The 25,207-nt window shown below is 49.1% G+C and overlaps 1 protein-coding gene across 2 annotated transcripts in view; it reads right to left on the reverse strand.

The window, feature by feature from the left end:
• Positions 1-10,598: 10,598 nt before the first annotated feature.
• KSR2 (kinase suppressor of ras 2) overlaps positions 10,599-25,207 on the reverse strand; it is a 293,238-nt gene continuing 278,629 nt past the window's right edge. For both annotated transcript variants that reach the window (XM_048821591.2, XM_048821588.2), the window contains one exon: positions 10,599-23,356. In XM_048821591.2, coding sequence (XP_048677548.1) covers positions 23,350-23,356 — 7 coding nt within the window. In that variant the 3' untranslated portion in view covers positions 10,599-23,349. The remainder of the gene's footprint in view (positions 23,357-25,207) is intronic.

Raw genomic sequence — 25,207 nt, forward strand, 5'->3', positions numbered from 1 at the left:
AAAGAGGAGAAAGGCGGTGGGAGTTGGACTGAGGAAAGGGGGGCACTGGAGGAGCAGAATGCAGGACAGCTGGGAGCGGCGAGACAGGACGGGTGGAGTGGCAGAACAGAGGGGCTGGTAGGAATGGGGCAGGCAGAAGGACGGCAGAGGCGCTAAGGAGGGATGGGGTGGCATGGATGAGGAAGAGGAGGAGCAGGGGGCAGCAGCAGTCGTAGATCAGGATGGAGGATGGGGCTAGTGACTGGCAAAAGCAGCTTCTTCCCTTTTCCCGAGGCAGGTGGGGAGAATGGGCGCAGGGCCCAGAGGAGCCCGTGAAGGGGCAATATAAGGTGTGGGGGGGATGCACATTGTGGGGAGCCAGCCTGAGCGGCCTACTCCATTATCCAATAGCTTCCGCTATCTGCGCTTGATTGGCTGGATTAAGCATTAGCCGACCCGTTGGCCATTTCCCATGAAGTGGGACCAGCTCTGTTCCACTTCAGAGACGGTCTTAGCAACAATCCTGTTAGGAGGCTGGTAGCCACTTCAGTGGCCTGATCAGCCAGCATGCTGCCTGCCCTCTGATCTGGGCTTGGGCTCTTCACTGGCCCTCTGCTTCTCCCCCTTGCTTTGCTAGTCCGTCAGCTGAGCAGGTCCTGGTGCATGGGAATAGCACATGCCCCTGCTAGAGCAAGCACCAGGGTACCAGACATACTGTACAACCGCTCCGCCAGTGAGCGAAAGAACACACCCCGTACCCCCTCAAGTGCTTGGCTTCACAATGGTGTTCACTGATACCAGATCCTCACAGTGAGGGGCCCTGGCTTCTGCCTTTGACTGGGGAGCTGGCAGAGAGAAGGAAATACTTTAAACAACTGCCTGCACCTCTCCAATCCATGCACCCAAGAAATAACGGGATTGGGCAAGGGAATCCCAGCTCCTTGCAAGGCAATCCTGGGGGCACGCTCTGGCTTTCCCCAGAGAGAAGCCAACAGCATCTCACTGTGGAATCTAATGCTTCTGTATAAGGCTTGTCCTGGGTGGTGTGAGGGTCTCACACGGCTTTAGTAATAAGTTAAAAAGAGGTGAAGCAGGATTGCCTAATGGCTAGAGCACAGGGCTGGGAGTCAAGAGACCCCAGCTGGGATCCTGACACATTGTGTGACCTGGTAGCAGGTGAGAGGAGCACTTTTGTGAAGCACTTTGAGATCCGTGGATGGGAGAAGCTGTAAATAAACACAAACAAGAGGAGTACTCATGGCCTGGCCTCGCCACGGCACATGCTGGAAACACCCAGTGAGAGAGTCCAAGGGAAATAAATGAAAGCTGGAGCAGGAGACTCTGATTTGAGCCAAGCTATGGCTCCACTTACAGGCTATATAGAGGATCAATGTGAGAGAGTCCAGGGTGTAAAGTAGCAAGTGGTGTAAGTGTACCAGGTGGCATTCATGCCTGGAGTAATAATGGAGTTACCCTAGGACAAGTTTGGCCCAAGGTGTAGCAAAGGGAAAGACGACAAGAGTACGCAATGCAGCACAAGGCTGGAACTCCACTGTGCGGTCCTGCGGGAGTCATAATCCAAGTCACACCAGTTTCTGGGGTCTCAAGCCAATATGGAATTTCCTTCAGCACTCCAGAGCTTATTTCCGACACCAGAGAAAGCACAAGAGATTTGGGAAAGGAAACAAGTTACAATGGCAAAACAATACCACCATTGTCGAACGCCGCCGTAATCACAGCTCCTGCTAGGGCAGCAACACTGCAATTATAGTACCAAGGAAGACCGGCACGAACAGGATCCTCCAGAGTCAACCCAAGGCTAGGAAATACAATGCACGCTGACGTTCCCATACGAATAACATCCCTGCATTGTTTCAAAGCGAGAGTGCCCAGGGGCTTTGGACGATGCTGTGTCTCCAATTGCAGAATTGAGTCCTTTATCTGGTCCAGCTACTTTTCTTCAACCAAGTATTTCACAAGTTTAGACCCTTCGGAGACAGGTAAGTTACTCCGCCCCCCCCCCCCCATCTACAGAGGAGGAAAGCAGGGCAGGAGAAATTTGGGTCCTTGCCCACAGCCACAGAAGGACTTAGTGTCAGAGGTGAGGTTAGCACTCCTGCTCCTGGGTTCCCACAACTAGCCTCCAGTGCTCCCTGATCACTTTGTCAAACAGATTCTCCACCCTCCCAGAAGACCCCACTTCCCCAGTAATGGCTTTTGAAGAAAGTACTTGTATTTCCTCTTCAGACTCACACCAGAGGGCATGCAGTGGGAGCGTGGGCATAACAGATAAACCAGATTCACCAGGTGGCACCGATTCCATCGCAGAAATCAAAGAGCAAACTCCCTCTGACCTCCCACTCCCCCTGGGAATTCACACCCAGTCTGCGAACTGGGCTCCACCGGGCAAATTTACATTGTGCTCGCCGTTACCCAGCTGCCAAGTCTCCGTTTTGGCACTGCCAGCTCCAGAGGAGCCAAAGGGGCAGCATAGCTCAGAGTAGAATTTGGCTCATTGTCATAAGGTCGAACGTCACGGGGAGGGTGTGAATACAATGGTATCCATCCCTGTGGTCTCTCTTACTGACTCAGATTTTTTAAGCCCGGGCCAGCAAAGCACTTAAGCACACATGCTTAATTTTAATTAAAACCAGCATACTTCAGCACATGCTCAAGTGCTCGGGAGTCTCAGTCTGACCCAGAAGGAACAACAGTATAAACCAGGAGAATGAGGCTTGCAGGGTCCAAGCACATCGGAACCCAGCCTTGGACAGGTATGGGGAAAACAATCACTGGTACCCGACAAGTGCTTTGCATCACTAGTGTGGCACAAAGCAGACAGTGTTTGGTGTCAATAGAAAAAAAAACGTATCAGTTGCTCAAGTGCACGGACGCTTATACTGTTCTACACAAGCCAGGAAATCACTGAGTCCTCACCCAGCCCTGGCAACCTCTGAGTTTGCCCTCTCCACACCCACCATCCAGCTCACCCTCCTCCTCCTGATGCCTTGGTAATGTCCCTCACTCCCCCCAACTCCCTCCTCCCTGTTCACCCTCCGAACCCCGCTCGACATGTCTGCTCACCCGGCCTGAGCTGCCACACACAGTGAAGGGAGAACCAAAGGGAGGGATGTGGGAGAAAGGGGGCGTGAGCTGGGGAACCTTGATGGGAGGATGAGGGCCACGCAGGCCGCCGGCGGGAGTGGGAGCCCAGAGTCTCCACACCAAGGCTCTCCTAGCAGCCCAAGGCAGCAGCATCATTAGGGTGACCAGATGTCCCGATTTTATAGGGACAGTCCCGATTTTTGGGTCTTTTTCTTATATTGGCTCCTATTACCCCCCACCCCCACCCCGATTTTTCACACTTGCTGTCTGGTCACCCTAAGCACCATGCACAGCCCCTGGTTGGGCTATTGCCTCAGCAGAGACACTTGGCTACCCTGGAGCTGCCGTCTGGTGTACAGATGCTGCAACACAGAGCCACTGGGCTCCCCACTGTGCTCCTGGCCCCCTGAAAAGCCCCTGTGAGGGACTGAGAAGACTCATGACCCCCTTGGGGCTGGGTATGGCACAGCCCTCCACTGCCGGTCACTCCAGTCCCGTAGTGGCCCACCTCCATTCATGAAGGGCCAGGTCACATTTTCATCCAACCCCCTTCTGGGGGAACAGAAAATCCAACAAAAACAAATCATTGTCCCATGTAAAAGGTCTTTGGCTCTCAGCTCTGAGCCCAGTGGTCTGTATATCCTTCTCTCAGGGCTTTCAGTTGTCCATGTCCTCTCCTCAGGGTCTTCAGACCACCTTGCCAGTGGCTCGTATGGCAACTCAGGCCCACCCTCTACACTGAGCTCCAGGCCAGAGACCCTATAATCAGCAGTCAAGGCCTACTCCATCAGACTTCTCTCTGGTGCCTCCCACAACCTCTCTAGGTTCACCTTTCTCTCTGGGCCTGGACTCCCACAACAAACGCCCAAAGTAAGGGTGCAAACATAACCCCTTTCTGTTCCTTGTTGTACACCTACCAGGGCTCCCTGAAGTCAATCTCCTGCCATTACACCAGGGCTCCCCACCAGAGCCTGCTCCACCCCTCAAGCCAGAATGTGGCTTGCACTCGCCTGTTCATGTTCTTGTGGCTCTGTAAGAATATGCAGACTGGTTCTAGTTGCCCAAACACATGCTAGGTCAAGCCTAGGCCATCGGTGGTTGGGTGATCAGTAGGAAAGGGGCCAGGCAGGGGCCGCTGTGTGACAGGTTTTCAGTGGATGCCGTTTTGAAGAAGATCTTCGCCTTAAGCTGGGATCCAACTCTCCCCCGGCTTCCCGTTCTTTCAGCCCAGCAAGTGACTGGAGAGCTCTTCACCTTCTCCCTGCAGCTACCTGGTGGGCCAGACTTCCCTTCTTTATAGTCATGGCCCAGCTCTTTCCCCAGAGGGGCTTCCTCTTTAATTAAGCCTGGCCCACCCTCCAGGTGCAGCCAGGCAGCATAACTGGCCTCTCAACACCACATTAACTCATTCCTTTCCTGTGTGGGGGCCACATGGCATCACAGTGCGTGTGCGTAGGTACCCATGCGTATGTGCACCCATGTAGGTCTATGTACTCTGGAGTGTGCAAGGAGTGGAGTGGCTTACCGAAAGCTGAGAAACATAGGGGGACATTTCAATAATTCAGAATTTAAAAATATTGCCTCCACAAAAACTGATCAATCTCTCACTAAACCGGTATATGGTACATTCACCTCTCCGAAAAACAAGTTCTCATGCCAAATACGGAGTCTGCATGTAACCATCAAAGCACACAGGGAGATTTTGTACCTGCTTTAACGAAAAATCTAAACACACCCTTAATTATGCCCTTGCTACCAACACTTTTATACTGATCTCTGGGCACAGAGTCTAACACGCAGCCCTAGATCCGATGAAGTGAGCTGTAGCTCACGAAAGCTTCTGCTCTAATAAATAGGTTAGTCTCTAAGGTGCCACAAGTCCTCCTGTTCTTTTTGCGGATACAGACTAACCCGGCTGCTACTCTGAAACCAGCCCTAGATCTGAATCCCTGTGTCAGATTAGTTTGGCCGTCTCCATATTTCTTGGTGTCCTTCTGAAATGACAGTACAACTGGGCACTTCTGGAGATGTTTAGCTGCAGAACAGAAACAAGGTCTTGGTAAACACTGAGACGTCTAAAGCCTTTGGCTTTTGGTGCTTTGTCCCTGCACTGCGTTCCATCAGTCTATTTCCTGGGACAATGCAGTACAATATGAAGGTTTCATAATTTGGATATATACATAGAGAGAGGGGGGAGCTACTTATAATCACCTTCACTCACTTGCAAATGCTATTGGTAAAGTTCCTTTAGGAAGACACGGCGCGTTTATCTATGTATCTGTGCTGGTTTCTCACTACACACAGGACCCCAGGAGATTTCAGCATCTCATGTGCACATCTCAGCACGCGCTGAAGGATGCTGCTGTGATTTCAATTAGATATTCTCTCGCTCTCTGCCTGGAAGTCTGGACACACTGGGTCTATTCCTAATATCAGTGACACCTATGCAAATTGGGGGTAACTCTACTCTACAGACTTCAGTGGGGCTCACTCCAGATTTCTATGTGAGTAACCGAGAGCAGAATGTGGCTTGCACTCGCCTGTTCATGTTCTTGAGGCTCTGTAAGAATATGCAGACTGGTTCTAGTTGCCCAAACACATGCTAGGTCAAGCCTAGGCCATCGGTGGTTGGGTGATCAGTAGGAAAGGGGCCAGGCAGGGGCTGCTGTGTGACAGGTTTTCAGTGGATGCCGTTTCGAAGAAGATCTTCGCCTTAAGCTGGGATCCAAGATCTTGAGTGCTGAGACGTGCAGGCTCTGGCTTCAGCAGCACACACGTCGCCCGTCACACCATTTCAGTGCAATCGATTTAGAGTGAAAAGCGGACACGTGTAAAGGAAAAGAAAATGAAAGGACGGAGCCCAATGGCATGAGAGACCTGTTGTGCCCAACAAGTGCCAGCCCAGTGGGAGTGCCCGTGGGCACTATTGCCTCCCTTCCTTACAGGGGTCGGCATGCGTTACCCTCTGAGGGCAGACAGAGCCCTGGGAACCAAGCGCTGGGATTGTGGCTGCCCCGTGTGAGGGAGGCGAGAGGGAGGATCCTGACATGGTCCCGCGGCTCACACCCACCACGGCCTGGCCCACACTGGGCTGTCAGCGTAAACAGGTGCCGCTCACCTGTTCCAGGGCTGTTAGAACTCACGGGAGCTGGAGCCTGACGCTGGAATTTCCCAGCGGGCTCCGCTCCCAGATGAGTGGCCTGCTGATCGTCCATGGCACCCAGGGTGCCCGTTATGAAAATCTGGGGGTAGCTGTCACAGCGCCGAGCTCCTGCCCCCAAGCGTGCGGGCTGCGGATAGGAACAACCTGGTCCCTGGTGTCTAAATTCTGCATCTCAGCACGACGCGGGCCTGTGGCTGCTCAGATAGGCCAGCCCAGCCCCCCTCCCAATCCGAGCCCATCTGGGTATCAGAAGGAAGGGCTCGGGGCCCAGCAGTGAAACCTGAGAACACAGACCAGCATTGTCAGAAGTAGGTTTCTAAAGTTGGGCATTCAAACCCTGAAAAATTGGCCTACCATTCCTCTGTCCTCAGGGATGGGCCAGGCTCCATTCTGGCAGAGCTGCTGCGGAACAAAAGATAAAGCAGCTACAGGCTTCTTCCCCACACACGCCCTGAGGAACGACCCCACAGAGACTGGATTCCTACAGTTACCACCCCTTCCCTCCTGCTGCTTGGATGCCTATACCCCCTACAGCATGCACCTTTGGGGGCGGAGTGGGGGCCAGTGGTTGGGAATCCCATACCAGCCCTTCCAAGACACCAGGGAGCTGCTGAGGTGTGTCGAACCCCTGTGGGCAGCACGCACGAGACAGGGGCACATTCATCTCGGGCACATTTTGCTACCTTTGAAATTCAGTGTCCCTCTCTTGTACAGAGGCCTCCTGTGCTTTAATGTCAGCTGTGCCACGGACTTGCCGTGTGACCTTGGGTTACTCACGCCACCCCCTGTGCCTCACTTTCCCAGCCCTAAAATGGGACTAAAGACCTCCCCAGGCGTGTGAGGCTTAATGGCTCCCCAAGGCTTTCAGGAGACATACTGACGACAGCATATGCTGAGCATTCATGGGTAATTAGCAGCGAGAGGCGAATGTTTTACCTTTACTGGGGCGCTGGTGACGAGCACAGAAAGGGCTGTGATTTTCGTTGCATACTGCGAGGTTAATGACCCAGAGCAATGCCACAGGTCCAGGGCAAACGTGGCAGCTGAAGCCAGCGCTGCTTGCTCAATGGGCTGTTTTGCACAGTTATGTTGGCCCTGTAGTAACAGCCTGAGGGACGCAAGCAAACTAGGCAGAAGATGCTTGGAGACTCAGTTGCCCTATAATGGTGCCAGGCTACGATGAGCTGCAATTCAGAGGGAAACATTCCCCATCAGAGCTAGTAGCATTTCTCCCCCACCCAGCCCCACTGGTTCCTTTTCCCCTGCTCTCACCTTCCCCCCTTCAGCCCCTCTCCCTGACTAGCAGTGGTGCACCAGGGTTCAGCTGTGATGCATTCTTTAGTTGTGGTGTAACACACATTCTCCAATACATATGGGCACCCCAAATTCTATAATTGTGGGGAACAGAATTTGTCTGAGTAACCGGCCCATAATTTTCATGGCTCTGGCATCTTTGGCGGTGGTCTCTCCTGCTGCTCCTGTCCAAATGTTCACAATGAATGATCATCGGCATCATCTAACACCAAACAGCTGATTCTCTGGAGGTTTGAGAGAAGGTCAAGCATGTTATTCCTTTCTTTGCACTGGATGCCATGAAAGGCTGGGGGGTGGGGGTGGGGGTGCTTTTCTCAGTTCACACAATACTGGGGTTCAAGATCCCTAGAAACCCACTGCCAAGAGGGGACAAGTGCTGGTGGATGACCCCAACTTTAACATGAGACTAGGAGGACAGCGGATGTTCTGCTTGCACTTATCATTTGTTCTGCTTAGTCTTTTTAGAGCATCAATAGGACAGTTGAAGGTGCATTTTAGAGAACACAGGCAGCCGTTAGACGCCCTGGGCCATGCTAGATATTCTTTGGTGTTAAGGCAAAAAGGCACCATTAGGGATGAGCCTGGGATCAAACAACAAAAAATTAGATCTAGTGATTGTTGCTGGTGGAGGCTACTCAGCTCATCTACAAAAAGCAAGGTGAGGGGCTCAAATTTCATTTGGCTTTTCCACAAAGACTTCAGGCATGCGGCACCTTGGGGTGCTCCATTGTTCCTTTCCTCCATCCCTCACCTGCATACTCAGGAACACAGCAAGATTTGAGCAGGGACTCCAGGAGAAATGAGCCCACGTCACAACATTCTGGATCCAGATTTTGAACTCTCTAATGTTTGGGGGATGTTTAGATATTGGGTCTTTGGACTGGCCCATTATAGCGACAGGAGCAAGCTACAAATTTTAGCTCCAGGGTCAGATTCCAAAGCTCAGGGTAGGGTTAGGATATGGGAAAGTTAGTCCATAGTTTGTTATTAAAAGCACCTCCCTCTGGAAGCAACTGGTACTGGCCCCTGGAGACAGGATCTGGCAACAGATGGCTCACTGGTCTGATATATTATGGGGATTCCTGTGCTCCTATCATGAGTCTGGGTGTTGGGAGCTGGGGTTTCGATTCAGGGCCATCTCTCTGTAGAAGTAAGGGCATCAAGTGCTAAACTCTGCGGAGTTTGTATAACTCATCTTTCAGCACAAGCCCGCGTGCTGATTTTCAAGGGAGGGCTGTTTCCCATAGTCATCGATAGAGGTGGAATCCAGAGCCTTATACTGGAGGGACCTTTAGGGCAGCAAAGATCCTTAGACTAGATTGAGCACAGCATCTGCACTGTCTAGTGTGTCACGTGTGTCCAAAATGCCACGAGTTTTATGCTGATCTGACAGCCTATGGGGCGGGGTGAGCACCTGGAGTAAGGATGGAAAGGGAACAGAATTCCCATGGCCCAATCAGTCCTTAGCCCCCTTGTTGTGACTGGTCACAAGGGTGTTGGTTGCGTGTGCACACGTGAGAGAGAGGTGTGTTGCGTGTTCACTGACAAACAGCCCTGTGAACCCCACTCTCATTGCCACGTAGGCAGTGTGACAGGGCAGCCCTGGGAAGAGTGCAGGCTTAACTGAAGCCAATTAACCAGTTTCTGTTGGGGATTGCTGACACGTGGGTGGCAGCTGCTGGGCTAATGGGGCAATTGGCTCGGTGAGTGGGACGAGGAAGCAGAGGACCGCACAGGGAGAGCCTGGGCTGAGGAGCGAAGGCTGCATGGAAGACACCTCTGGCTGCAAGCCTGCAACGTGCTGTGTTATACTTCGTAAGCGAAGAATAAACACACCCACGGTGAAAGGGTGACAATCTGGTGTGTGTTGATGGTTAAGAGACCAAGGAACAATGTGGCACACTCCCAAGCTGCAAATAGCCAACAGAAGGTAACGGCTTTGGGTCACTAGCAGCCTGGGCTTCATTTGGTCCTCTATCAGCACCCACCAGGAGATAACTCCCACTCACCTCAGCACTGCTTATGACTTAAGGGCACTAACTCCTAGGGAAGATTTACCTAGGTAGGAAAATAGCTCAGCACCGCAGGGGCGTCTCCTATCTGGGTCTGTAAAGCACTGCGCACATTTAGGCTGGGATTTCCAAGGTATCTACTGGATTTAGACACCCAATTCCCATTGAATTTCCAGGGGACGTAGGAACATTAACGTCCACAAGTCCCTTTCAAAAGCCCCCCTCCCCCAGCGTGCTGCATAATTAAAACACACACAAAATGGAACAAGAGGCATAAGCTTGACGTCCTCGCTCGGTCCCACTGTCTGTCAGTATTGCCGGGGTAGGAAGTTGCACAGGCCCCCTCAGGGATTCTACTGGCATGACTGTGTTCGGGGTCAGGCAACGTTCTGAAGCCCTCCCTCCTAAGCGAGTTGGATTGTCGCTCAGCACTTTGTCTGGTTGCCTTAAGTGCGGATTAATTGCACTGTTTACTGCGAGGCGTATGCAGGGCTGCATGAGAAGAGGAATGAAGATTTACCTGCGAAGGGAAAGGGTCTGGTTCTTAACGCAGCCTGCTGGACGCATTTGTGCGGCAGTATGTGTGGGTGCCGGGAGTTAGTTTTGTGTGTGAGAGCCTGGGATTATGGCCGCACTGCAAAACATGGGATGTGTGTAGTGCATCGAGACTGCTGATGCGAGCTGGCTGTCAAATCCTGGTGGAGGCAAGGCAGAGCCAGTTTTTGTTCTTTCCTTGATGTAGCTAGTCAAGGTAAATACCATGTGTGGGGGAAGGGGGTAGTGAGGTGACCTCGACTAGGTACAGTGAGGTAAAGTCATGTCTGGGCCTTGTCTCCACTAGGATTTTATAGTGATCTTGCTATGTTGACTCAGCAGTGAAGATCTAGCCTGAGATGGTTGGCGGGGTGGGGAGAGGTATTCGAGTGTTCTCAGATACCGTAGGAGCGCCACACGTGAATACGAGCAGCACAGATGCCTAGCCGGGAGCTCTAGACCCAGAAGAGACACAGACCCATACGACCATGTGATGCAATAGTTTTCAAAGTCTTTATTGGCATAAATAATTCATACACTGTTACCTCACCAAACACTGCACACAAAAAAAACACAGGAACAAATGGCTAACCGGTTCTGCAGTTCACAGAGATTCGCACTCAGACAGCTGAAATTATAAATACTTTCTTAAAGTGTAGAAAACTTTATAAATGTTCCTGTACAAATTTACATCAGTGAGATCCAGCGTGCCTTTTCAGTTAAGCTTTTTTTTTTTTTGCACCAGAATCAAATTGTTCTCTTCCAGTGACGAGAATTTTGCAACAACAACAACAAAATATATATATTTATATATATTTATAAAAACCAAACAAAAGAGGGAAACAAAAAATTAAAACTCTTTATCTCAGCTCATTCTGCAACAGTCATAACTAACATACAGAAAACAAAGCAGGCCATCAAGTTCGGTTTGAAACTGTACAGGATTTAGAGTTTGTTATATATGTATGTATATATCTCTATACATACATATAGATAGATATGTATATATATTTATATATACTTTATGTACAGGAAAATGTAACAGCATACTGGACAGAGAAAGGAAATAAGAAGGCTTTTGCAACTGACAAAATTTCCAAAAAGTCACTATTTGCAAAACGAAAACAAAGAAAAGGAATAAAATCAAACATGCCAAGTGCTCGTCACAGGTGTGGACTTAAGCAGTGGCCACAGCAAGCAGATTGACGCAAAAAGAAAATGGCTGAGGATCCGGCAATAGACACAGGGCTTTTGCGTTCTGCAGTGCTACCCAGAGAGCATGTATGCTCATTTTCCATGACAGCCAAGATGCACTAACCCAAGTGCTATCTTCACTTGTCTTTCTCTCAGCAGTTAGCCCTCCGCTTTGAAACCGGTCATTGCTTTGATTTAACTGGGGCAGATTAAGAAATGGTGTTCCAGAGAGCGGATACTTCAGCATCTAAAAAAATTTAAAAAAAGATAGCCAGACATACTTCTGACTGCGTAAGGGTCTAATGGGTGGTACTCGCCGCAGTCCAAAGAGCAGGACAGTCTTTGCACCACTTCGGTCTCACAGAGCCCCTAGTGACACAGTCTTTGTGTGGGCTCTGCAGGGACTGAATTTCACTTGACATGAATCCAGGATTCATACACCATGCATGTTGCAGGGGTACTTTTTATTTGCTAGGGGACTACACTTCCCCCAGCAAGTAGCAGGTCCTTTTGGTCCTTAACTGGCCTTTAACGAACACACAGGCATATCTCCCTGACTTGCATGCAATGGGCTCATGTTGAACTCAGGGAGTCAATGGGAGTTGTGAGAGTGAGGGACTGGGCCCACTGAGGGTAATGGCAGGTCTGCCTTGGGAAGCTATGGATATGCTGAGGGGGGAAAGACTCATTTCGTGGGCGTGCACATTTCCAACTGCTAGCGACACTCCTGGTGTGTGTGTTTTGAGTAGGAGGGAAGGGGCGGGACAGAAGGACTGACTGGATTGCTTTTGGACTACCCCCAGTGGGTGCTGCTATGACCCAGTCCTCCCCAGCCCCTAGCAGCTTATGTAGGAAGCTGTTGCAGCAAAATGGCTTCAAAGGCACACTGATATTTCGGGAAGACTCATGGAATTGGGTGTGTATACTCTGGGATGCCCATCTTCCCCTATTATATGCACAGTCATGCTGGATCAAACTAGAAAGAGCCCTATATATATGTGTGTGTGTATATATATAGGGCTCTTTCTATATATACACATATATAATAATAATAACCAGCTCTTCGATAGCACTTGTCATCTGTAGAGCTCCAAAGTAGGTCAGTATCATCACTCTCATATTACAAAGGGGGAAACCGAGGCACAGATCAGTGAAATGGTCATCGAGCAGGCCAGAGCCCAGACTAGAACCTAGAGCTCCTGGCTCCTTGTCCAGCATGCTATCCACTAGGCCACGCTGCCTCCAGGTACAAATCATGTGAGTTATATCAGCAGAGAATTGAGCCCAGGAATATTTACATAAGAAAAAGTGTTGATAACAGGCTTGAATATGGCTGTTCTGGCCAATTCCCCAGGGATCCAACTGACCCGGGGGACCATGGACAGCCAAACAGCCAGCTGGGTGCATTTCTCTCCATGCTGCAATGCCATGGAAAACTGGCTAAAAGGTTCCTACTGACAAAAACATCCCCAGAACATAGGCACGTCCGCTACGGAAATACAGAGCTGGCATCAAAGGCCAGCGAGTGGGTTGGATGGACACAGTGATCCCCTGCTTGTTTCCAGTGTGCCCAGCAAACCAATGCCAGTTGGCCTAGTCAACGAGCAATGCCACAGCCCATGTCTAGCTAGCACCGGAGAGCAAATGAGGTGACTATTATCACTTAGCATCAGCATCTGCTGATCCCCTCGCGAAAATGGGCAAAACTTTGTCACTTAAGCAGTTACAGGCGACTAAGCCTGTCCCCTCGCAAGAGCCGCGGGAAGAAAACAGAGCAGAAGGGCCTATGCCAGCCATGCTCCGATGAGCGTAAAACCCATTCCGAGAGTCTGCAGCCATTTGCGGTGTCGTCTTGTTTATGAGATGACACTTCGGGGGTCTATTGTGCTCCGGTTCCACACACACAGTTCCTATTAACGCTAATGGGAGTGCAGGGCGTGCAGAGAGAGGAGAACATTTGTGCCTGAGCCAGGACGTACAAAGGCTTTCTGACGAGAAGTAAACTTTCCTCCCAGCAGCTGCAGTAAATGGGGCGGTGGGAAGGGGGAGACGAGTCACCATCACTTTGCAGTTGGGACTGACCAACCGCTGAGCCACCACACCTCTCCGGGTCACCATACAGTCACCCAGACAGCAAGCACGGGAGCTGCTGGCCGCACTCAGGCATTATTCATCTGCAGCGTTAGCTCCTGTGTGCAGACTCTCCAACTGCCGGGGCACGTCACTGGGGCTCAAAGACTAGCGAGCCAAAGAAGTGGGGCCAGACCCTCGGCTCAGGTACACCCATGCATCTCAGCAGGTGGTACTGGATCAATTTAGAGCAGAATTTGGCCCAGGGGGAAAAGGGCGGGGGGCAGGGAGTTTCATCCATGATTACGGCCCAGATTCAAAAGGAGCTGCACCAGGGGTAAATCTGGCCTGGTATATCTAAGGCTTCTATTAATGCTGAGAGAGAGCGTGGGGGACAGCAGACGTTGAAATGAGATTTAGCAGCAAAGAGAGAGACCAGTGCACTTTTGGGCCATATACTGAAAGGCACCTCTGTCATGAGGAGGGAGCAGTAGCCCCTGCCTCTTTACTGCACCCTGGTGACCATCCCTGGGCTATTGCAGTCTATACTGGGCACCATGGAAGAGTTCCCCAAGGGAAGCTCTGTTGCTCAGAAATTGTCACCCATGGCTGGACCATAGCATTAGAAGACATGCTTTAGGGAACTGCCCTGGCAAGGCTGTGCACTAGATGAGCTGAAAGGTCTTTTCAATCCTTGCTTCCATGGTGCTCTGAAAAGGGACCTCATTGCCTGTGGAAGACACGGCAGTAACACCAGATGATTCTAACAGCCACAGGAGCGATTGCATGCTTGCCCCAGATGTCTTGTGGTGGTATATGATACCTGGGTACCTGTAGTAAACGGTGATTAAAAATTAACCAGTGTTGGGTGTGAACGGTAGAGCTGTCTTTCTAATTCATCTAGTACCTTTTTCTCCCACTTAAAATCTTAAGCATTAACGAGCGTAAAAGTCACCTTTCCTCCAAAGTCTCTTCTTAAAGAAAGATTCCCACTGAGAAGTGAGGAGCTGCTGTTCAGAACTGGAACTGGGGTGGAGCTCTGGCTTTTTTTTTTTTTTAATTAAAAACCCACTATTTAAAATACTGTCCGGGGGGTCACCCAATAGCCAGGGTAGTCATGTAAGAGAAAACTCTATACCAAAAGGATTTTTTTATTATTTTTTCAAATTAGAGCACCAGGATGATCATGGGTTTTTTAGGGAACCTCTCCTGTGAACTGGAAGATTGCCCCAAAATGGGGAAGTCTTGGAAATCTATTTTAACTTTGTGCTACTTTCAAGAGAACAAATAATCAGACGAGGTTGACCGCAAGTCCTGCTTAGTCACATGCAAGATGTTGATTGATGGATTGATTATGGAAGGTATTGTTAGGAAAAGAGGTTGGTTTCTCCCTAAATACTGGTGAAATTTTAGTACTCAGGAAAGTGAAAGAATATAGTTACTTCAACTCACATTATTCTTTTTTTCCCCATTTGTTGCAAGATGGGCTGAAGAAAACAAACCAAACTGCTTTTTTGGTGAGCCAGAGCATTGCGTTGCTTGTTTATAAAGCATTACTACTATCACTTTTCTATTCTGCCTTTGCAAACATCTTCTGGGGTCAGCCAGGTCTGTATCATGCAGTGACTGTGGCTGGCAAAACCAACCTACAAGATGCCACTGCAGTCTCGTACCCCACATCCAAAAGAGAGCATGGAAATTCCCCCTGCAATGACCCACGTTTCAGTTCATATTTAGGGAAGATTTCAGATGAGTTCTTACTACATTTGATGCCATTTGCCCATCCCTGAAATGTGCTGTCAAAAGGTGGGACCCAAACTCAGATCTCTCCTGACCTGAATTTCCTGGCTGGAGTTCTTAGAATGTAACTGAGAACTTAACATTGCCAGAGCAGTGTACAGGGCTCTTAGCGTAACAGAGCATTCAGATCCATCTCTCGAAAATGGACTGAAATTAAACTTCACACCAGAACACTCCTGAACTTGGGGCTGCAAAATCCAGATCAGAACCTTCCTAAATCTTAGCCTATTTTGATATGGCTCCCTAAAAAGGTGATCTGAAGTTGTGAACTGGATCTGGGGTTTATTTTGGGCTCATCGCCACTTTGCAGTCACAAGACACTTCTGTAAATAACCCATGTCTCCACCAGAGCTTGCACAGCTAAACTGAGCAACCGGATGAACTTCCTTGCTCCTTCGGATCTCCTATTACATGGCATTGTGGAGATTTTCTCCTACATTCTCTCCGCGGTGACGGGCTGGATATTTTTAAACCGGAAAAAAAATGATACACAAAGCTGGGATTAAAAAACAAAGAATGAAAAAAAAAATAAGAGTTGTTTTTTAATAATTAAGACTTTCAAAAATAAGAAAGCATGATGCAAATAACACGTTTGCATAAACAATTGTTGCTGGGCTGAATGGAGGAAAGGAGCTGCTCTTCAGAGCTAATTTATGATAAATACAGGGCAGCTATTTTTTCATCTACACTATTGTGCAACAGCCTTCGCTGCTCATGGCCCGGGTGAGACGTTATCATGAGGGAAAAAAGCAGGAAAGATATGGAGGAAACAACTGGAGATATTTTTGTTGCAGAGTGCAAGGGACGTTTATTAAGAAGTATCATCAAGATTTGAAGTGCCCAGATGCTTGGGCAGCAATGGCCAGAGAACACATGATAAGAAGAGCCCTGTTGCTCCTGTAGAGCCAAAAAAAGACTGTCCCTGTGCTTAGGTCATGGTGCCCCTGGGGAACTCTTCTTGGTAACACCCTGCTTTAGGGGTAGGGGCACAATGACTTCCCATCCATCAAAAGGAGAGTCCATGGTGCACCTACCTGCTTTCAGAATGTACAAAAAGGTGACGTTTGGTCTTCCGAGCAGACCCACTGTGAGAGCAGAAAGAGGCTAACATTGATTTTCTGGCTGGATTATTCACTCCTCTCTGTTAATACACCCTGAATCTGGCATTAATCTCCCAGCAACCTCATTTAATCTGTGCAAACACACTGGCCCACAGAGGGGGAACTGGACTTTTTCGCTGTAGCCTCTCTCAAAACAGAAATGGGGGACAGGAGTGGGGTGCTTTCAGTACATCACATTTTATCCGGGCCTGCCAAGTTTGGGACGGAAGACGTGGGGGCACATAACGGGATTCCGATTTTTCACAGCAGTAGAAAGCAGAGATGGACAAGGCCTATCATCTCACTTAGTGCCCTCAGTCTTCCCAGACCAGGGCCAGGCACGATGCTCGCTGGCATGGTCAGTGAATGACAACACACCTTACAGGCAGCCAGGTCAGAAGGCAGCATTCTCCCAAGCCTCTAGTTTAACCGTTCAACTGGAAGAAGACAGGCAGACTGGTTAATTTTGATGTACACCTTAAGTGTAAATGTCTTTGGGGACAGCCCACAAACTGGGGAGGAAGCTGCAGTCGTTTAGCTGAATAATGGTCTGTTAAACTAGGGTAAGCACAGAGCAAACAGAACTTCTCTATGAGCTTTTGATGGCTTCATACCCTGCTCCCCTCACCCTAATGAATGCAAAATCTAGTGCTACTGGAAAGATCCATGCCTTCCATCCTAATAAGTGACATGTGCAAACCAGATGTTATCTAGCCACAGTTTGACAAGCCATTCAGGGGCTTTCCAAAGTCCAAATTAGAGGGTGGGCACATGGGCACATTTCCACCCAAACTAGATGCTGATCATAGAATCATGGGACTGGAAGGGACCTTGAGAGGTCATCTAGTCCAGTCCCCTGCACTCAAGGCAGGACTAAGAATTACCTAGATCATCCCTGACCGGTGTTTGTCTAACTTGCTCTTAAAAATCCCCAATGATGGAGATTCTACAACCTCCCTAGGCAATTTATTCCCGTGCTTAACTAACCTGACAGTTGGGAAGTTTTTCCTAATGTCCAACCTAAACTCCCTTGCTGCAATTTAAGCCCATTCCTTCTTGTGCTGTCCTCAGAGGTTGAGAAGAACAATTCCTCTCCCTCCTCCTTGTAACCATCTTTTATTTACTTGATCTAGGGTTGTCTTTGATATAGAACTTTATTTTGCATAAAACACATTCCATTTTGGTCTCCTATCTGAACTGCCTTTGAGGATAGGACGGGAAGAGAGTAACAGGGTAGGCTCCCTGCAGAAGAGAAGAATGGCTAGGTACATGGCCACCCACGGGCTCCTCATCTTCCATCCCAAAATATGCTACAAGAAACTTGACTCTTCTGGCTCGCCATCATTTGATTGTAGTGAGCTCCTCAGGGTGCAAGCCTTTTACATAGACGCTGGAGCTAACGTATGAACAAACCTGCCCTTCCTCTAGCCAGTTACTATCTGAACGGTTCATTTGCTCAGGTCTCAGCCGGCTGATAAAACAGATGAGGGGTCTGCTGCATTATGGTGAAATTCTTGTAGGCAAGTGGCAAAAGGTGTTGAGACGTTTCTTCAGGAAGTCACTCAAGTGCAGGAGTCCTCAGGCCAATTGCTGCACCTCTGCATCTCTCCACCCAGCAGCACATTGTACACACAGGGCCAAACTGAGCTCTTGCATAAGCGAGCACAACTCCTGTTGATGCCAAGGAAAGTTGCATTCCCTAATGTCAAGACAGAGTTTGGTCCACAGTCCCTCCAACTATTATATCTCTCTGGCCTGTTCCACTGGTTAATTCTTGGGCTCTGAAGTCCCATCAAATTTTAAATGAAAATGGTTTAATAGGAACAAAATGGCCTTTCTGGGAAGACTCTGATTGCTGAAGCTGGATTCCAGATTAGCTTTCCCAATGATCTAGGAGGCAGCTGAACAGCATGACGGGGGGCATAAATAATCTGAGACAGAGGAGAGGAATGGATGCGTCCCATCCATTAAATCCTGTGCTGTCAGTACAGTCTCCCGTCTAACAGAAAACACGGGCTGTCAGTACAATATAATCAATCCTTTCCCCCTACACGAGCCATGGAACAGCTAATGGCACAGCCGGAAATTGAGCTTGGCTCCCTCTTTCAAGTTACAGTGAAAATATTAGCGATACCAGATCTTTCCTCTGCTGTCACAGCTCCTCAAGTTTGCAAGGCACTCCTCTGGCGAGAGGCGTACCTATGGAGGAGCATGCTGGGTTAACACACATGAACCAGGGACATCGCGGGTATCTCCTGTTCCATATACAGTGTTAAAATGGAGCATTGTCAGGTACCACCGTTGACTTTTCTAACGACAACCATTGTACCTGCCCAAAACATGGGTGACAATAGATGAATGGAAACAGCATTCTCTCAGGGTGAGCCAGACCTGGAGCAAAGTTGCATGGCAATCGTCTGCTGCAAAGGGGCGAGTTGTCAGTCACAACCAGAAGCAGCATATTTGGGGATTGGTTAGCACCCGACCCATGTAAAGGTCCTTGTCAACTTCCAAGGTCACAAAGTCAGCAGTGGCTGAAAGTCCTTGCCAACTACAGTCATTGCCATCTAAAGCTGCTTTGGCTGCTGCTGTGAAAGGTGATGTCAGCCCACCTACCTAGGGAGCTGGGACCCCTCTCCCACAATTGGCACCCGTGTTGGCACTCACAAGAAAGGCTGAGGAATGAATGGGCACAGAGATCAACCTGCCATGCCCATTGCAAAGGCTGAGGCACACTGGTGGAGGCAATGAACTGTTGCAGCCCATGCTGCACCTAGCCAGGTAGCTAAACAGAGTCCTTCAGGCAATAGGGTATAAATAAACGCACCTTTCTCAAACATGACAATCCCCTCAACATATGAAAGAGGAGGAGTCGCTGCACCACTCCATTCCACCAGAAGGGGGCAGGGCAGATAACACAAAATTAGATACAGGGACTGCTTATGAACTTTCAAAGCACGGTGGGAAATGTTCTGTGACTGACTATGAAGGCAGTATCAGAGAAGTTGAGATATCTTTAGCTTGAGGTTGGGTAGAGAGTTACTTACTCTTCACCACAACGCACTGTGTGCATCACCGTACTTTTTTCTTTTAGGGTCAGCAAAGCACGCATGCCACTGTGTCTATTACCACGTGGAGTCCAGGGAACCCACCACCTCTTGGTTTGTGCACAAAACAATCTATTTGAGCCCATTACTCTACAAACAAAACCATCATTAAAAAAAAGTCAATAAAGACAAGACACCAACATATAATTTCTCCCCCTCAGTGCTCAGATATGTAAACTCAAATGCCACAACACAAACCTCCAAGCACTTTCCCCTCTCCTCCCCCAGACACGCACAAGTAGCTCCATGCACCCGTCCCACATGCACAGACAGCAACCCAGAACCGAATTCAGGTACTGAGTGGAAAGGAAGCAGGGGACGGAGTGATGGACAAGTCCAAACCCAACGCCTTTCCCTGGAGCAAAGATTGGAAAGAACCTTCCCCTCTGCTCCCACAGTCCCGAGGGACTGCCTTTTCCATCCCGAGACAGAGACGGCATTGGGGAAAACTCCTTAGAGAGACTCCAAGGATTAGTGCAATGACATTTTTGGCACATGATGCACGCACATAAACGGAGGACTGCAGAGATGGGGGGATAAGGGAGAGCAGCACAAGAAGGGACAAGGAAAGCGGGAGGGAGAAAGGGGTGAAGAAAGCAAGGCTGAGAGAAAACAGCTCTCTTGCTACCCTGGGTGTAATGAAGAAGCTGCTGTATGCTAGGAGGTGAGAAATGGGAGAGGAACAAGGAACAGAAGCTACTGGGCCCAGCTATGATCACATGGCGACATCTCGACAGAGAGAGAAGATAGAACCCCCTTATTTCTTCTGTGGGTTTTAGGGTGACAGCAAAGCAACCCAGCAGTGAGCTGCAGACTCATCAGCCTTAAGGGACGGACAGTCTGTGCGGCTGCCTAGCATGGTGTGTAACTCACATCCAGAGGGCCAAATGCTGCCCTGGCTCACTCCATTTACAGTACAGAGGTATAGCAAAGGCAGATTTGACCCTTTGGCCATTCACATACAACTCCTAGTCAGTGCAGGACAGAGTGCGACTATGCATGGTAAAACTGGTAGAATGTATTCTGTTCCCATTGAAGTCAACAGTAAAATGCTTTAACAACAACACTTGTCATCAGTAGATCTCAAAGCACTTTACAAAGGAGTTCAGAATCATCACCCCCATTTCATAGATGGGGAAACTGAGGCACTGAGAGGGAAATGATTTGCCCAAGGTCACCAAGCAGGACTTGCAGAGCCAGGCATAGAACCTAGGTCTCCGCACTCCCAGTCCAGCAAATCTATCCACTAGGCCACACTACCTCCCACTTTCTTGACTTCACTGGGAGCACAGTTAGTCTAGTGCTGAGTGATTTTGAAACTCTCCTCCATAAAGCATTAGAAACAAGCCTGAGCAAAATGCCCTGCATTCAAACAGCATTGAACTTAGAGGAAGTTGGGATCCAGAATCAATCCCTACATACTGTGCCCATCTCTAAGTTTTAGACACACAAACACACACGCAAATTTAATAGAATAAGCCCACTTTGTTGTATGGTCTCGCAATCAAAGCAATTTCCCCCCAAGATGTAACGTTTTGAGTAAGTTTTTAACCATCATTTATTTAGGTTAAACCAGTTACAATATAAGGAAAAGTGGGTTAAAGTAATTAATGGAAATAAAACAGAACTGGGTTAGTTTTCAGAGCCCTGTAACACCTCCCCATTAAAGCTAATTTATACCACAATTAAATGATTCAGGATGGTTCCTGTCAAGTAATTATGTTTAATAAAGGCCCGAAAATGCAATTTGCTCTCATCTGTCACTTGATATCTAGTGTAATGGGCTCAAGGCCCCATCCAAACTGACTGATACAGCAACACTGGTATGTGGTACTCCAGTGAAAACAGGAGCACTAAGATGCTGACCATGAAGCAGCTCTTCAGAGAGTGCAGAGTAAGAGGAAAGGAATGTACAGAAAAATGGATAAGGATCCAGGCCACACATCTTGCTCCCTGGCAGGTACAGAGAGAACCCAGGTTATGACAGAAGTGAACGTTGCAGACAAATAGCTGTGATCTCTGAAAAATCCAGGACTCACAGCTGGGGAAGGGAAGCTTTCTAGCTAACTTGAGAACAGGTGCAGCATAAGCACCGCACATCAAGGAGCTTCAACCCTGACTTGGAGGGATTCGCTCCAAGGGTTTAGAGAGTTGTTCAAACCCTGGGCCTAGCTGCTGTGAATGCAAACAAGGCTGCAGCTTGTGTCTTCTACAATCTTAACTGAGATTACCAGCTCATTGTACATAGGCCATCAAGCAGCCATCAGCTGGGGGTGATTTTTGGTCACTACTAGCTAGGGTGGCCTGTTTTGGTTGGATGTATTCCTGGAGATTTCATCACATGACAATCTTTAATTAAAATTTAATCTTTAATTCCTGGAGACTCCAGGCCAATCTTGGAGGATTGGCAACCCTACTACTAGCCCAGTCTGGATTGCAACAGGTGGCCTAGAGGTGAAAACTTCTATTCCATTACTAACCCGCTAAACCATCCAGTCCACCAAAGAAATACATTGGGGGGAAAAACACGACAGGAACACAGGAATAGCTATACTGCATCAGACCTGTGGTCCATCTAGTCAGACAGTGTCAGACAGTGGCCAGGGCCCGATGTTTCGGAAAAAGATGGAAGAAACCACGGTGGACAACTGTGGAATGGTTTGTCCATAAGGAAAGTCCCTTCTAACCAAAGGAAATTAGCGCTCAGTTTATGCACTGACATGTGAGGGTTTCATAGGCTTGTTCGCATAAATTTTCAGACTATCGTCTGTGTCTCTCTAAAATCTAGACACATGTGCACTCTGCATGCTGGGGGTCTGTTTTCAGACCTCCCGCCAGCACACATTTTCCCAATGCCCTGCTAGATGCCTGACTGCAAAGCCCTACTTTGTGTGTGTGTGTGGGGTCCAGGCATGGACTTGAACCTCAATTTGCATGGGTGCATCTGCTCAGCCGTGCGCAATGTGCCTGAAAACCAGACCCCCCTGCACGTATAACATGGGCAAACAGGGAGAGGGTGGAGGGCACAAGTGAGAAAGCTGCAGCACTGGGGAGCAAAGAAAGGAAGATTTGCTGGTTAGATTCAAGACAGCGCAAAACGTTAAAATGAATACGAATTTGGATCTGTGCCATGCGGAGAGGCAGAGAGAGACAGGGTGAGAGTGACTGAGTGTGGGCGGGAGGTAGAGAAGCCACTTGTGAAAGGTGAAAGGTGTTTATCAAGGTTCTGCAGAGCAGCGGTGGAGCAGGGCTCTCATAACTGTCTCTGCAGACACGTTTCCCTGCAGGAATCAGCTGACAGCAGTGAAAAATCCCCCCTCCCCACCGAGCGGGCACAGTCTCCAGTGATAAACTGATGGAGCAGCAAGATTCCTCTTTAAAAAAAAGAAGAAAACAATCCCCCAAAGGCCCCACGTTCGCACTGAACAGCTGATTGGGGTCTCAGAAGCCACAGTGCTCAACTGAAGCTGGTTGCTTCCCGCTCAGTATGAACCAGAAGAAAAATCTCAAAAGATCAATTACACACACACACACACACACACACACACACACACACACACACACACACACACACACACTCTCACAGCCCCCTCACTCACGGCCTTTGCTGGAGTGAAGGGGGACTCCATGACAAGTCTATACAGCGCTTGGTGGTTGTTCTTTCCAACCTCTTCTCTCTCCAGACATTTCCCTCTAGGATTCCTTCAAGACCACCGTTGGGAATTCTGCATTCCTCCTGTCCAATCCTGGCTGTTTATTCTGCGTTCCTCCTGTCCAAAGCTGGCTGGTTATTCTGGAGAGTGGGTAAGCATCTGGGGACAGGGAGAGAATCAGCAGGAAGTGTCTTTATTCCTTCCACGCTCCCAGTCCATGGTACCCTCTGGTCTTCCTTAGTGCATGGAGGAAAGAGAGAGGAAGGGGAGGAGGAGGACTGAAGGGATGAGAAAGGCACCGTCCCTTAACTCCATCTGTCACAGCCTGGAGAGGAGAGACCAGACAGACAGCAGTCAGCACCTGAACAAGGACAGCTGGACGTTCTGCTGAGTGCAGTTCCCTCCAAGGTGCCGCCCACCATGGAACAGACCTCTCCAAACATTAACCTACTCCCGTCAGGGGATTCATGCTGACCTGGGGGTTACTCACTGGATGGAAGGAACATGTGGCAGGTAAAGTTCCAACAAGTCCATTCGTTCTTATGCAAAGGAGGGTTACCATGGAGATGGTAAGACGGCTTAAGTAATTGCACCTCCCCCCGGGTACCCCCATATCAGTTAGGTTCACATTATTGTTTGATGTTTTCTTGCCCAGATTGGTGGGGGAGAAAATTGTATATGTAGTTGTCCCTTTATCTCCTGCCTCAGCGCGGAGGGATGGATTAGACCTCTTGAGGTCCCTTCCCGCCCTGCATGTGTAGAATTCTATCGTTCCATACATACACAGTGTGTTTGCGTAAACAAGACGATGATAAATGACAAAGTTTTTATACAGTTACCGTAGCATCCAAGTACCTGATCTATCATCTCTAATGCCCCCTTCGCTTCAGGACGTCGGCAGCAAGCATCCGGGCAGCCCTGTTATAGGTCTCTATTCCATATCAGACCCTTAGCTACAAGACCTCTTTTGACCATGATTCCCCATGTCCATTTCCACAATCATCCTGCCCTTCTCGTAACAGCTACTCAAGAACCCCGTTACCCACCACTACCCAGCAACTGGTGATAAGCAGGAATACAAAGCTACAGATTTACTAGGCCTGACAATGGCAGCAAGGGGAGAATCTGCATTACCTCTAGCACCTAGAGGTTTGGGCCAAGACCCTGAAAGGTCTGAAGGCAACATAAATCAATGGGAGTTAGGCACATAGATCCCTTTGAGGATCTGGGCCCAAACATGGCAGGGCTTCGTGGAAACATTTTTGTTCATTCAGTCTGTGACCATCGTCTCAGAGAGATGATTACACAACAGGCACATCACAGTCGTAAGAGTCAGGGGAGAACTGTCAGATCATCTAGTCCGTTGCCAAGGGGGGCACGAAGTTCCCAGAGGATGTATAATACCGTGTATCAAACTGACAGCATATGTCATCTTAGCCCATAGGCCAAGGACAGTGAGTCAGGGGTGCGTTTATTAATTAACAATCATGTTATAGGTGTTGGTTCCATGCTGCTGAAAGGCTGGGTGTACGCTAGCAGCCACCTTCTCCCAAGCCTCCCATGCAAACACGTCCATGTGCAAAGCAGGGTGGGGAATGGAAACAGCTGGTCATGTTCACCTCAGCAGCACGCATACAGCTGGCTTAGCAACTGGTGGGGTGCGGGGGATGGACAGCCGTGTGGTCTCAGGCATATTCGGGTCTGCCTGAATTCCACCTCCCAGAGAGATGAGGAACCAGTTGCTGGGGGAGAGCGCGGGTGAGCGGTAAGCAAATCATTACTACAGTGCACAATGCCGCTCTCATTACCCTGTGACACTGCTCTGGAAGAAGCAGCAACACCAAGGAGACAAGCAGCAGCCAACCTCTCCTTAACGAGGGAGCCAGAGAGATATCTCTGACAGAAAACAACTGCGGATCTGAAATCCTCTCCCACTCATCATCTCCCAAACACAGCAACCAGAAACAGAGGGCAAACTTGCAGTAATTAGGGTAAGCTGCCAGCCAGAAGAAGTTTGCCAGCTGTCATAGCAAGGGCAAAGTGAGTGCAATACCCTAAAGGGCAGCTGTTTAAATGACCAAACGCAATGAAGCAAGCATGTAACCTACCAACTTTGGGTTCATCAACCTCTGGCCTTCCTTGTAAGATCTCTGGAGCTACTGCCTGGAACTCGTGG

This window comes from Caretta caretta, chromosome 15 (genome assembly GCF_965140235.1).
Source record: "Caretta caretta isolate rCarCar2 chromosome 15, rCarCar1.hap1, whole genome shotgun sequence".
Classification (NCBI taxonomy): Eukaryota; Metazoa; Chordata; order Testudines; family Cheloniidae; genus Caretta; species Caretta caretta.